The sequence below is a fragment of the Chamaea fasciata genome, unplaced genomic scaffold (genome assembly GCF_029207755.1).
Source record: "Chamaea fasciata isolate MVZ Bird 193981 ecotype frontalis unplaced genomic scaffold, bChaFas1.0.hap1 SCAF_5, whole genome shotgun sequence".
Lineage (NCBI taxonomy): Eukaryota > Metazoa > Chordata > Aves > Passeriformes > Sylviidae > Chamaea > Chamaea fasciata.
This window is the reverse complement of record NW_027094090.1, coordinates 55,395,238-55,409,698: the sequence shown is the minus strand read 5'-3', so window position 1 is coordinate 55,409,698 and position 14,461 is coordinate 55,395,238. Positions and strand designations below refer to the sequence as shown.

Here is a 14,461-nt window from a genome sequence, read left to right as displayed (position 1 = left end):
GTCACCGCAGCTGCGCGTCCGCAGCGGCACTTTCGGCGCTGCGCTGCGCTGCCGTGATCGCGCCCAGCGGCGCCGGCGGCGGCGGGGATGGCGCGGCCGGCCAGGAGGTTCGTGTGCCGGGGCTGAGGGGCGAGGGGCGAGGGGCTGCCCCGACCCCCTCGGGGTCTCTGGGGGGGTTCCAGGGTGGCCCCTTTCCCTCCTAGCGGAGCGGTCGCGATCAGTGGCACAGGGCCGTGTTGGAGGCCGGGCATTAGTGGTGTCCCCCGGGGTTCTGTCGTAGAATGGTTTGGGTTGGAAGGGACCTTAAAGCCCATCCAGTTCCAACCCCCTGCTATGGGCAGGGACACTTTCCACTCTCCAGGTTGCTGAGAGCCCATCCAGCTTGGCCTCGGACACTGCCAGGAATGGGGCAGCCACAGCTACTCTGGACAATCTGTGCCAGGGCCTCACCACCCTCACAGGGCACAACTTTTTCCTAATTGTTTCCTAATCCAGTCTAAACCTCCTCTCTGTCAGTGTGAAGCCATTCCCCCTTGTCCTGTCACTCCAGGCCCTTGTCAAGAGTCTCTCTCCATCTTTCCTGTGGGCTCCCTTCAGGCACTGCAAGGCCACAATGAGGTCCCCCCAAAGCCGCCTCCTCTCCAGGCTGAACAATCCCAATTCCCTCAGCCTTTCCTCCCAGCAGAGCTGCTCCATCCCTCTGATGCCCTTGGTGTCCCTGCTCTGGCCTGGCTCCAGCAGCTCCCCGTCCTTGCTGTGCTGGGCCCAGGGCTGGAGGCAGCCCTGCAGTTGGGGTAATACCGGGCTCAGTGTTGATAAAGTTGCACATCCATGACTTGGATGAAGGGGTTGATGTCTTATCAGCAGTTCACAGATGACACAAAGCTGGGAGGAGTGGCTGATACCTTGGAGTGCTGTGCAGCCCTTCACAGGAACCTGGTCAGGTTGCAGAGATGGGCAGAGAAGAAATGTCTAAAATTCAACAAAGGCAAGTGCAGTAGTCTGCACTTGGGAAGGAACAGCCCCACGCACCAGCACAGGCTGGGGTGACCTGTTGGCCAGCAGCTCTGGGGGTCCTGGTGGACAGCAGGCTCTCCATGAGCCAGCAGTGCCCTGGGGGACAAGAAGGCCAATGGAATCTCGGGGTGCACTGGGAAGAGCAGTGCCAGCAGGTCAGGGAGTGATCCTGCTCCTCTGCCCAGCCCTGGGAGGCACATCTGGAGAGCTGTGTCCAGTCCTGGGCTCCTCAGCACAGGAGGGACAGGGAGTTCCTGGAGCAGGGCCAGTGGAGGCTGCAGAGATGATTTAGGGGCTGGAGCATCTCTGACAGGGAAAGGCTGAGGGAGCTGGGGCTGTCCAGCCTCGAGAGGAGCCCCAGCTGAGAGGGGCCTCAGCCCTGGGTGTCCCTGTGAGCAGGGAGGGCTCCGAGCAGGGCCCGGGCTCTGCTCCGGGGGGCCCAGCAATGGCAGCAGAGGAACGGGCAGGGACTGATCCCAGGAGGTTCCACCTGGACATGAGGCAGAACTTCTTCCCTGGGCAGTGACCAGAACAGAACAGATTGTCCTGAGAGGGTGTGGAGTCTTCTAAAAAAACCCTACAACCTACTCCTAATAAGCCATTGTGTACAGTTGCACTGGTTGTAGGTTTATTTCTGCTCTCTGTACCCAGGGACAGGACCCAGGGAATGGCTGGAGCTTTGCCATGGGAGGGTTAGGTTGGGTATCAGGAAAATGTTCTTTCCCCAGAGTGTGGTGGAACACTGGAACAGGGAATGGGCACAGCCCCATGGCTGTCAGAGCTCCAGGAGCATTTGGACAGCACTCTTAAGGGATGCACAGGGTGGGATTGTTGGGGTGTCCTGAGCTGGGCCAGGAGCTGGACTGGATGATCCTTGTGGGACCCTTCCAACTCATGGAAAATCCATGATTCCATGATTCTGTCCACCTGAACATGTTTTCTCCTTGTAAAACATTATTTACCCGAAAGTGTTACCAAATCAAGATGCTCAGTCAGGAAGGATTAATAACGTTTTTTGGGTTGTTTTTTTTTGCCACAGGAACAAGAAAGTTGTTGATTATTCTCAGTTTGGGGATTTGGAAGATGATGGTAAGCGGGATGTCCTTGTACATCAAGAATTTGAAATCATTGCCTCTTACATAAAAGCACATGTTAAAGAGGGTCTGTTGAATTTTCGTTTTAAATACATTTAAGGATAGTGCAGTTATAGTTGTTGTGTTCTTTTAAAATACTATTCATTTCCAGGAAAGGTTGTGTTGATGTATTTTCAGTGTGCAATGAAAATTATGACATTTGAGAATATAGGAAAACTCATGAGAGCTTGTTGCTGTTTTCCAACAGATGAAGACTTTGCACCTTCAAGCAAAAAATCCAGAACACGGCTCAAGGAATCGAAGAAGGAGAAAAAAGAGAAGCCAAAAAAGCCCAAAGAAGTGACTCCGTCACAGACACAGACACTTAGTAAGAGGTAAGAGATGTTGTGGTCAACTGTGTGTAAAACTGGATTTCAATGAGAATATTTGGGTTTGTTTTCCCCTAAAGTTTTAAGCAGCTGAGAACAAACAACTAATACATGACTGTAATAAAGATTTTGAGCCTTATTGATGCATCTTCAAATAACTCTAAAAATTCTGAGTTTCTTTGGGACTCCTAAACCAGAGAAATACAAAGACAAGTTTGATTCCTTCCAAAAGAACATATTTAAAGGAATATATGAAGTCAATGTCAATGAAAAAGAGAAATCTAATTTTTATTAGTAGAGTTGTGTCTAAATATTACATTTTGGTGTGGCATTTCAAGCAAAGGTAATCACTGTTTTTTCCTGTAGTAATGCCAGTTAATAGTTCATATATAGATATATTTATCAAATATATGCACATATACTCTGTTGGCAATCATAATGCTTTTAAGTATAGAATGCTTTAAAAATTAGTGTGTTTTGTCTAAATAATTTGAAAATTTAATACTTGTTATACGATATGGTATAAATATGTATTGAAATCTTAATCTCTTCACAAGTATCTGAATTTTAAAGAGTTTACTGAGCCAGAAATAGTTCTATAATGCTCATATAATTGTTTTATTATTTAACATGTTGGCATTTTCCCGCAGGTTATCCTTGGATGACAAACTTTACAAAAGAGATTTGGAAGTTGCCTTAGCCTTATCTGTCAAAGAAAAATCTGCAGATCCCCGAGAAGTGCAAAATTCAGAAGAACAAGGTTACTTTACAGTTCCATGCAACACTTTGTTTATATGCAGTGAATTTGAACATGGCAATTTACACTGAAATAGGTTGAAATCATGTTTTATTTCAAGATGTCATGACAAGAGAGAGTTTCTAGGTATTGCCTGTTTTCTTACGTTCTTGGTATTTTCTTCTGTGAGAGAAGTAACTCTTCTATAAGATCTTATAATTATATACTTGGATTAGAGACAGATAAAAACTTCAGCTATTTTAATTTCTTAATATTTTTACTTCTTTATAATGTGTTTTTGTATAGTAATATTACATTTTTTTCCTGGATCTTGAAACAGATAAGAATGTTAAATCAGAAAATACACAGAGGAGACCCCTTTTTTCCAACTGCAGTGTAGACAGTGAACTTTTAGGTAAGTTGTTCTCACAGTCTTTTCACAAAAAGATTTAAGTAGCTTATTTCTTCTTTGTTTCCACTGGTTTTTTGGGTTTTGTTTGTTTGTTTGTTGATATGAAAACAAGAGTCTTTATCTTAAACAAAGGTTAAAGGATGTGTCAATTCATTCATTAAAAATTAGGTCCCAGTCTTAAAATGAGCAGACCTGTGAATTGGTGAATTTTTGGTCTTCTTTTTGTTAGCCTGTTTACAGATAAATGTTGATAATTTTGGCACTGAGAAAATACAATGAGAAGCACATGAAAACAAGTGTCAGTGATATGTTTCTGAATAGTATAACTTCATCTCACCAAAATGAACTCTGGGGACTCAAATACCAAATTATTTTAGAGGAAGAGGATAGATTTACTGTGAATTTGAGGTGATTGAACCACTTCCTGGTTTGTAGGTCTCAATCAGGTTATGGATGATGAGGCACCTGAGGGTGATGATGGGAGGCAAAGAACAGCAGCAACCAAAATCCCAGCACATCACAAATCATTGGTGGTTGACAGTGATGACAGAGCCCATGAAATTGATTCTGAGCCAGAGTCTGTACCCAGTAAGTTTCTTCTATTTAGATGTGATGCCTTACATTTAGTTTGGATTTTTAGTGAAACTTCTGCTGCTTTTACTCCATTTTCCCTCACCCCCCCCCCCCCCACCTTACTGAAGCATTATCCCCTCATTCTCGACAAATGACATCTCATTTGCACTTTCACACTAAATTTTTGCACTGGAGTTTATTCTCTCCCAAACCAGCAAAATGTCACTGCTTCTCTGCATTTATATGTCAGGAGAAATTCCTTCTGCCCTTGTTGTCCGGGAAAGTTTCATCTCTTTAAGGGTCCTCTGTTCATTTTTTCAGTTGTTTTCTGGGGTTTGTGTCAGAACAGTGACTCTGCAGCAGTATCAGGTGGTGGAGCTTTCCCTGTTGGCTTTGTTTAAGCTTATTTTAAAAAATAAGTAGCTTCTCTTCTTTCCTTCTTGTGACTGTCATCTCTTGGAAGAGCAAGCTGCATCCATGTCTGTCATTCCCTAACAGGCAGGGTGTCTGGGTAAATATTTACTGCTTCAAGATGGGACAGTCTCGTACCATCCTCATTATTTCTGCTGTGCAGTGGTCTGTCTTCTTAAGTGATGATTTCTCTGCTGAAGAGCATCTTTCTAAAGTAATTTTTTTTCCCATCTCAGCATCACCTATAGTTTCTCCTTCCTGGATAAGGGAACAGGACTCTGAGCCGAGGCAGAAGGTGATGTCCAGTCCCTCAGAAGCAGCTGGGAGGCCTCTGCATGCATCAAGTCCTGTCACAGACAGAAAGCCTAAATGGACACCACCAGGTATGGGTGAGGCTGCAGCTATAGACACGTACATGAGTCGACTTAAGCTTTTAGCAATCTCTCCTAAAAGCAAACAAAAAAAAAAATATTCCAGGAAAATGCCTGCGCTTTATATACATTTTATGAATAATTTTCTTTGAACAGATTTAAAACAAAAAAGAGAGAAAGGAAGAAAAGCTATATCTATGCTTCTTTTATAGCATTATCCTTAATTCCTTTATCTGCATGGGGCTTATAAAATGTTTTCCAAACTGTGGATCAGACCTTAATCAAAAGATCTTTTCATGTCCATTTCTCTCTTATTTAGAGCTTTCTTTATCTTTGGTATGTGCTGAATTATTATCTCTTCTAAACAAAAAATACTAAAAAAAACCTAGAGTATTTTAGCTGCTCTAATAAAGCAAATGCTTAAAAGCTTTATTTTCTCAAGGTGTTTGAGCATGCTGCTGCTGACTCCTGATTCTTTTGATTTTTCTTCATATTTACTCTTTTTCTCTGTACATGGTTCTTTCTGTTTGGCTCCTTTCCCTCAAATCCTTGTTTCCTCATTGGAGTTATGTTCAGTGTTTCTCTGTGGAGTGCCTGAAAATGCCCAGGACACTGGGAACAGTTGCCCAGCGTAGCTGCAGTGTGCGGCTGGGTAATTAACCTGTGCACCATTTCTGCTGCACTGGCTCCTAGAGGGCGGAATCCCTGGGGAGTGGTTTCCTGGTGCCTCTGTGGTTCAGACCTTTGTGCACTCTCTTCAGAATGCTTCTTTTGTCCTGCTAGGAAAATTACTAGAAGACAACAGTCATATGATATTTTTTCCCCTTTAAACTTGTAATGCCATCTTTCTGTTTTAAAATCCTCTCCAGCTCCATCAGGAAGCAGTAATGCCTCTGTGAAATGTGTTCCTGTTAAGTCACCTACTCACTGCCTTAGACTTGGCCTCTCCAGACTGGCAAGAGTCAAACCACTCCATCCCAGTGCTCCAAGCAGTTAAATGGTCAGTCACAAAGTGCCACACAGAGGAAAAGACTGTGGAAAGAGTTTTTCCTGATAAACAGGGTGGTCAGCATCCTGGAATCATCCATTTTGGAGGACTCTTGTTATGGATGTGTCTGGTGTTAGGGTGAGTTTTTATTCTGCTAATTGCGAGTCATCTTTAAGTGCTACTGAAGAATAATGTTATTTAACCAAAGCCACCAGCTTTTTGATGTATTATATTTAGAGATGTTGGTTTGTGATAATTTTAATTCTTTAATACCTAAACTCCTGGCATTAACATAGTCTATACAGCACTATGGCAGTATGGATAACAGGGAAATGTATTTTAGAATGTTGTTTTTTTTAAAAAAAAAACAAACTAAAATAAAATACTTTATAATATCTAACTGTATTCCTTGAATTTATTAATTTTGAAGGTCACTTTAATTGTTGGTTGCAGCCTGGCAGATATTTTTGCCTGTGTATGCTCTTACTGGAAGTCAGCAGCATTAGTCAGGCTCAGACAATGAGGAATTTCCTTGGAGCTCCTGGGGCTTCATTGAGGATCATGGTACCATGCTAAGGTAGGGAGTTTCGTAAAGCAGTGAAGTGTTTGCTACTGATTAATGAAACTGAGCTTTTACTAATCCACAGTGTCAGTAATTTCCTATCTAAACCTATTGATTACAGAGGATGGCTGCAGATCCATTTCTCCCTGTATTACTCGTCAATCAGGGAATTGCATTAACAAAGGACTATCATAGAATCATGGAATGGCTGGGGTTGGAAGGGATCTTAAAAATTGTCCAGTTCCAACCCCCTGCTATGGGCAGGGACACCTTCCATTATCCCAGATTCTTCAGATCCCCATCCAGCCTGGCCTTGGACTCTTCCAGGGATGGGGCAGTCACAGCTTCTCTGGGCACCCTGTGCCAGGGCCTCACCACCCTCACAGGGAAGAATTTCTTTCTCATATCCAACCTAAACCTCCTCTCTGCCAGTGTGAAGCCATTTCCCCTTGTCCTGTCACTCCAGGCCCTTGTCAGGAGTCTCTCTCCATCTTTCCTGTGGGCTCCCTTCAGGCACTGCAAGGCCACAATGAGATCACCCCAAAGCCTTCTCCTCTCCAGGCTGAACAATCCCAATTCCCTCAGCCTTTCCTCCCAGCAGAGCTGCTCCATCCCTCTGATGCCCTTGGTGTCCCTGCTCTGGCCTGGCTCCAGCAGCTCCCTGTCCTTGCTGTGCTGGGCCCAGGGCTGGATGCAGCCCTGCCGGGGGGTCTCAGCAGAGCGGGGCAGAGGGGCAGAATCCCCCCTCCCCTGCTGCCCTGGGGCTCTGGATCCCAGCACACACGGCTGGGCAGGGCCAACTCTCACCCACAGCACCCCCAAGTCCTTCTGCCAGGGCAGCTCCCTCTGCTCATCCCCACCTGGATTGATCCCAGAGGTTGTCCTGACCCAGGTGCAGCACCAGCACCTGGTTTTGTTAAACCCCATGAGATTCCCATGGGCCACTTCTGGAACTTGTCCAGGTCCCTCTGGATGACGTCTCATCTTTCAGGTGGTACCTATGCCTTTGCAAAACCTTCTGTTAATGGTTTCACTGATTCCTTGCAGATTGGTTGTCTGTTTGCTCTTGATGCATTATCAGTCAGGTTATTGTAAGGCAAAGATCAGTGTTCCAGCTTTCATTATTTCTGAAGAAAACAGAATTTAGTTTTGATTCAGAAACTCTTAAGGGTTTGATTTTTTCCTTCTGTAATTGGAAAGGTCCAAAACCTTCATTTCCCAGGTCTGTATTGGTTATTCTCAGATATTCTGTTAATATGAAAATCTGTATCTTTAAAGTGGCTAAATAATAAAGATGTATCTTACTGCTTACTGAAAGACATGGGATTCAATAAGGGAAACAAATCTGCTCCCATTATTTGCCTAATAGAAACAAAAATGCCCAAATGCCATTTCCTGAGATCAGCTGCAGCAGGAATTCCATCAACTGCTCTTTAATTTTCAGCAGAGGGGTTGAGTGTGATTTGCTCTAAGCAGATAAATTTATTCTGCCTTTCATGTCAGAGCACTTTTCTTGTCCTAGCTTTCATTAACCCAACAGACTTGAAGCGTATCAGTGCAAGCCACAAAGATGTAAACAGGATGTTACCACTTCTGGTGACCCTCTGTACAAAACCTTGCTCTTTGCATTTAAAACACTTCGTCCAGCTGCTTACAAAGAATTTCTGGTCTATCGCCACTCAGGTGTGACGACGTTCTCTTGAGAGGAAGCCAAAAAGCTGTGATAAAAAAAAAAAAAAAAAGAACTTTTTTTGGTCAAGGCTGTTTCTGCTGTGCTGAATCTGTCCTCACACCCCCAATATTTACAACACTTGTGTACATTTAAATGAAGATTTGAAGCATTGGGGTTTTTTTGTTCTGTTTTGTTTTGTTTTGTTTTGTTTTGGGTGGTTTTTTTGGTGGGTTTTTTTTTTTTAATTGTTTTTGAATGTAACTCAAAGGTTAGTTTTTTCTAGCCTCAACTGAATAAGAGCATGGAAGGACTTAACTGGCCTTGAGTGTATAGAAGAGTCTATATGGTCCTTAGAGTATTAAAGCTCTCTTGAATGCTCAGACATCTCAATTCCTTCACCAAATTCTTTTTCATACTGACAGCCCTTGAGCACACTTAAAGTACTCCAATGTACAAAGAAATCATGAGAAATAGAACTGATTGAAACCCAAATGATATTTATCTGCTTGGTGATAGACCATCTTGTAGAGCCAAAGATGACAGATTCTCTTTCTGTTTACCTCCTTGAACAGATGAGAGATCTACTTGGGTGTTAGAATTTTTTTTTTTTACTTCCAGTAAGTCTGTGTAAATCTTGCTTTCATTTTATTATCTTTGCAGAATTCATTGAGGTGAAGATTCTGAAGAGTTAAAATCAGGCAATTCTTTCAGAAATACCTTGTGAAGCCTATCCCAGCGTAACTGTTAGTAAATAGGTGCATATTTTTTAGAATGTTAAAAGTCTGTAGCTGTAGGAGAAGGGAATACAGGTGACCTTGTCCCTGATAAGTAACAGCTGTGTTAATTATGCAACACAGCCTCACTCCTGATGAGTCACAGCTATAACCAATAAAGATAAGTGTGATAAAAGGGAGTGGGTTAGCTACGGAGGGGAGAATGATTATGGATGGTTGTGAATGTGAGGATGAAGAAGGATCCTGAGGGGAGAGGATTGCTGTTGTGAGCAACAGTCTGGGTCTGCAGTTAGAGCCTGTTGTTGGAACCTGCAGTCTCACTCTAGCTGGGTAAAATCCTGCATTCAGAGTCTGCAAACTAATACACGCAGTCATAGTTCAGCAGGAAATAACCAGCAGTCAGAGGCTGTAAGGGAAACCTGTAGTAGGAACTTGCTGCAGGCAGTTAATGAATAGTTGGAGTCAGGATGGCTGAGGTGTAAAGAGGAATAAACCAGGACCCTTTTCATGCTGTGGTGAACAAGAAGTCTGTGTCTTGGCTCATTTCTACCCTCTAAGAAAGAGCTGCTGCAACATGTACCTATGTACAAAGTCAACATTAGAGGGCATAGTAACATCAAGTTGCCATTCCAGTGCAGTAGAGCTATGTGGCTATCACTTGTGTTTACATATCAAAGGGTCAGATGACAAGTGTGAGCAAAATATCAAGAACAGAAAAACAAAAGGGAATTTAATAAGCCTCAACCTTCTTAACTTTTGTCAAGTATTATCAACAACACAGCCTCACTCTAATGCATTTTCACAGATCAGTGACTTATAGTGTTAGTAGGTATTTCTTGCATCAGTTAATTTAGTTATAAGCTTTAACATACAGTTCTTTTCCAGATGTTTGCTATAATTTTTCCTGAGCATAAGTTAGCCCCTCCCTGGGTGAAAGTCATGTTGATTTTTTCACTCAATTTGTGAGTGGGGTTCAGCTGCTTCAGTCTTTGTCACTATTTCATAGGAACAGAGTAGCCTGTAAGTCAAAAAAATGTAGGAATGAACAAATCTTACACAGTCCTGTGAGGCACATCTGGAGCGCTCTGTCCAGTCCTGGGCTCCTCAGCACAGGAGGGACAGGGAGCTCCTGGAGCAGGGCCAGTGGAGGCTGCAGAGATGATTTAGGGCCTGGAGCATCTCTGACAGGGAAAGGCTGAGGGAGCTGGGGCTGTCCAGCCTCGAGAGGAGCCCCAGCTGAGAGGGGCCCTCAGCCCTGGGTGTCCCTGTCTGCAGGGAGGGCTCCGAGCAGGGCCCGGGCTCTGCTCCAGGGGGCCCAGCAATGGCACCAGTGGAACGGGCAGGGACTGATCCCAGGAGGTTCCACCTGGACATGAGGCAGAACTTCTGTCCTGGGCAGTGACCAGGACAGAGCAGATTGTCCAGAGACGGTATGGAGTCTCCTCACTGGGGATATTACAGAACTGTGTGGACACAATCCTGGCTCTGGGATGGCCCTGCTGAAACAGGGAGGTGGAACAAGGCGGTCCCTTCCAGCCTTATCCTTTTTTTCTGTGATTTCCCCAGCATATCTAAGTCAGGAAAAGTAATGCATTCAGGACAACAAAGTTAGGAGAACTACATAAGCCCTAGAAGATGGAGGCAGAAATGGAACTTCCCAGGAACTTAGAATGCTATGGTGCTTCCCTGTATTGAAGACAGGTGGCAATTGGCCAGTTTTCAGGAAGAACTTCTTCACAGAAAGGGTGATTGGACATTGGAATGGGCTGTGCAGGAGGGTGGTGCAGTCACTGTCTCTGTGAGGCTGCTGAGGCCCTGGCACCGGTTACCCAGAGAAGCTGTGGCTGCCCCATCCTTGGAAGTGTTCAAGGGCAGGCTGGACGGGGCTCTGAGGAATCTGGGATAGTGGCAGGTGTCCCTGTCCATGGTGGGGGAGTAGAACTGGATGGACTTTAAGGACCCTTCCAACCCAAACCATTCTACGATTCTCTGAGTATTATGATGAACCTGCTGTGTCCTCACACATGGTTACAGTGTTTTAGTACTCATCACCATCCTCACAGGAAAGAATTTCTTCATAATATGCAATCTAATCCTACTCTGTCAATTTTAAGCCTTTCCCACTTGTCCTGTCACTCCATGCCCTTGTAAACAATCTAATCACATCTAGAAGTCCTGCAGTGATTTTAGGTAGAACTCAATTCCCTTGCAAAAAATGTTCCCTTTGGCTGTGTTCACATGGCTGTGGAGATGTAACCATGAAGCTACTGTCAGGTTTTGGGAAGGCAGGCCAGCTGTTTTTCTTGAGAGAAAGATCATAAGTGGAACCCTTTTAAGCTCATTTTCCTGCCACGTGGATTGGTTCTGGTGCTCCCACCCATTCCACCTGCATTTCCACCTGCACAAAGCCTGTTCTAGGAAGGTTGAATCTTGCCCATAAATCAATGGCAGATGAGATATATTTACCCAGAGTTGGCTGCAGTTAGGCTACCTGCAGAGGAGCCCCAAATGTGGAGAGCTGCCAAAGATCCTGGGAACATTCAAACCAGCAAGAGAGATATGTAGCACTGAATAGTTTGGAAGTGATCATTTTAAGAAGAATCATGGCCAGTAGGACATGTGTTTTCTACCTCTGATGTGGGTGGAGGGTTGTGTATGGAAAAAAGTCTGATTCTCCTCGTCCATAACCTTTGCGCACTGTACCTTCATTAGCCCCAGTGAGGTTGCAATAATAAGTGATAATGGAGAGCACATCCCCTGCTGAGCTGTGTCCCCTTTAGAGCTTCTCTGAGATCTCCTCCTCCTTCTCCTCTCCTCCTTTGCTTTGATTCATCTTTCTTGCCAAAGAAATTTGGAGGCAGATTTTTCCAGCTGCTCCCAAAAGAGTGGGGAGGTGTGTTATTGAAGTTGATGGGAAGCATTCTGTCCTCCACACATCACAGCCTGTTCCTAAGTGGGAACACTGCCTAACTCCCAAATTTTCATCCATATCATTCCAGAGACACATTACCCAGCACATATTGCAGTAGCTCCTCTACACAGAAGAAATAAAGAGTGTACAGAGGAAAAAATTGATTTATGATCAAATTTTGCATTTTTTAACATGTGATATGATTTATTACTGTCCTGATGATGATATTAGTTTGCAGGGAGGTCTCACACAGGATGTAAAAAGAGTAGTGTTGTGCAAAGAGTGAGATGAGGCTGTGGTAACACCTGAAAACACAGGGTTGGTGTGGTGAGAGTGACACTGCAATATCACTGTCACAGAATTGTTTAGATTTGAAGCCGCTGCTTGAGATCCTCTACTTTAATTATTCTTTGTACAGTAATGTGTATGAAGCAGTTCTCCTATGAAGTCTCCCTAGTATTCTGAGAATCTATAATGCACGTTAGCAGAGCACTATTAAAATATTTTCTACAAATAATAGGAAAGCTCTTTCAATAAATACATATTTTTCCCTCAAACACCACTGGGGGATGATTTCTGACAAATTCCTCCTCCCCAAAGAGAAAGTGAGGCAAAATATGTACTTGAAATCTACTATTTAATTAATGACAGCAATACACATGTGCCAGGCATGGCCTTTTTGGCTCCTTTATTGTCAATATATTGAGATTACTGTATTAAAATTCAGCGTATGCAGATACTGAGATAGATACCTAAAGAGTGAGTCCTGTGGGGAGTGACTGGGGTGTTTAGCCTGGAGAGAAGGAGGCCAAGCATGTTATTCAAGATGTATCTGAGTACACAGCATGTGAAATGCAGACAGCAACCTGAATCCCAGGAGTTTCCAGTGCTCTTCTCTGGTTGGGAGTGGGAAGAAGTGGACAGCAGTGAGTCACTGCACCAGGCATGTGCCTGCATTCCTGAAATGCTCAACTGCCTGCAGCATTCCTGAAAACTGGCTTTTAGCATATGCAGCTAAATGTAGACATCTTGCGAAAGCTAAAAGTAGATTCCAGCAGAAGGCCATCCAACCTCCCTAAACAAAATCCCTGGTCTTTACATACAGCCCTTGCAAGAGGACAGAGCCATTCAAAACACTCAGAGCTGGTCTACAGGAAAATGTAGACACAGGGATATGCTTGGAGGTTGCATCCTGTCTTTGCATATTTCCATGTAATAAATAGATCTGATTTTAGTTCTGTTCAAAAACCTATGGATAGTACTGTCTTTATATTTTTTTAGTAGGAGCCATGTAATTGCCATTGTGATGACTGAGGTTATAAGTGAAGTGAGGTTTGGAGAGAGAGGTGATTTCTTTCATGAGCCTAATTGAAAATGTTGGGAAGCCACAGACTTACTTCTTTTTTCAGTTGTTGTTATTGTTTGTGTTGTTTGGTTGATTTTTTTTCCTTTTTCTGGTCACAATTAGTTCACTTACAGAGCTGAAGTTCACTCCTGTATTTTTTCACTTGTTCTGATTACATTTGTCATATGCCTTTTCTGTTAAATGGTTCACTGGCACGTTCATGTCAAACTGGTTTTCCTCCTGTGGGGAAAAGCTGAGGGAATTGGGATTGTTCAGCCTGGAGAAGAGAAGGCTTTGGGGTGATCTCATTGTGGCCTTGCAGTGCCTGAAGGGAGCCCACAGGAAAGATGGAGAGAGATTCTTGACAAGGGCCTGGAGTGACAGGACGAGGGGCAATGGCTTCACACTGACAGAGAGCAGGTTTAGATGGGATATGAGGAGGAAATTGTTCCCTGTGAGGGTGGTGGGGCCCTGGCACAGGTAGCCCAGAGAAGCTGTGACTGCCCCATCCCTGGAAGAGTTCAAGGCCAGGTTGGATGGGGCTTGGAGCAACCTGGGATAGTGGCAGGTGTCCCTGCCGATGCAGGGGGTTTGGAATAAGGTGATCTTTTACGGTCCTTTCCAACCCAGGCCAATCTATGATGCCATGATTAAAAAAGAAAAGCTGATTTAAAGATTTCTTTTATGGTTATTTTTGGGGGGGTTTGTTTGTTTGTTTGTTTTTAATTCCAAACCCACTGTGGCTTTATTGTTTTAAGGCTGGCGTTGCTCCTCTGTTTTTTTTTTTTTTAAATCTTTCACTTTAGTAAAATTTGTGTCTGCATTTTTTAAAATATGAATTGCTTTATCATTCTCATAAGAAAAGTAAAGAAAATAAGGAATTGAGACTAAGGATTAGATATTTCCCCGTGGAGTCTGTCAGGAATACTTGAATAAAAGACAGTCGAGGTCAGTGCCTTTAATATCACAAGCTGAGGCTACTCCAGCTGCAGCATTTTGCTGATGGAATATCTAAGGGGTCTATAGAGGATTAGGGTGTAAACAGAGACAGGACTACCTAGAAATGCTCATTTCAACATTTGAGTTCTGAGTGCTAAAAGGAAGTTGTGAGTGTGGTGCTCAGGGGCACTGCTGAGATTCTCAATAACACCGGGAATTACCTTGGATTTACTGTCATTAGACAGTTCATGTTCAGAGCAGGTGAGCTAAAGCTGCAGCTGTGCTTTTGAAAAAGAATAAGAAACAGAAGGAAGGAAAGCAAAGCATA

The 14,461-nt window shown here is 43.9% G+C and overlaps 1 protein-coding gene across 1 annotated transcript; it reads left to right on the top strand.

Moving 5' to 3' along the window:
* The first annotated feature begins 7 nt into the window (after positions 1–7).
* Positions 8–6,336, top strand: RAD51AP1 (RAD51 associated protein 1). The gene is made up of 8 exons (XM_066183785.1): positions 8–107; positions 2,057–2,106; positions 2,359–2,485; positions 3,130–3,239; positions 3,556–3,630; positions 4,063–4,215; positions 4,848–4,994; positions 5,852–6,336. Exons 1-8 carry the CDS (start codon positions 88–90, stop codon positions 5,977–5,979), a joined length of 810 nt encoding a protein of 269 aa, XP_066039882.1. The 5' UTR covers positions 8–87; the 3' UTR covers positions 5,980–6,336.
* The last annotated feature ends 8,125 nt before the right edge of the window (positions 6,337–14,461 follow it).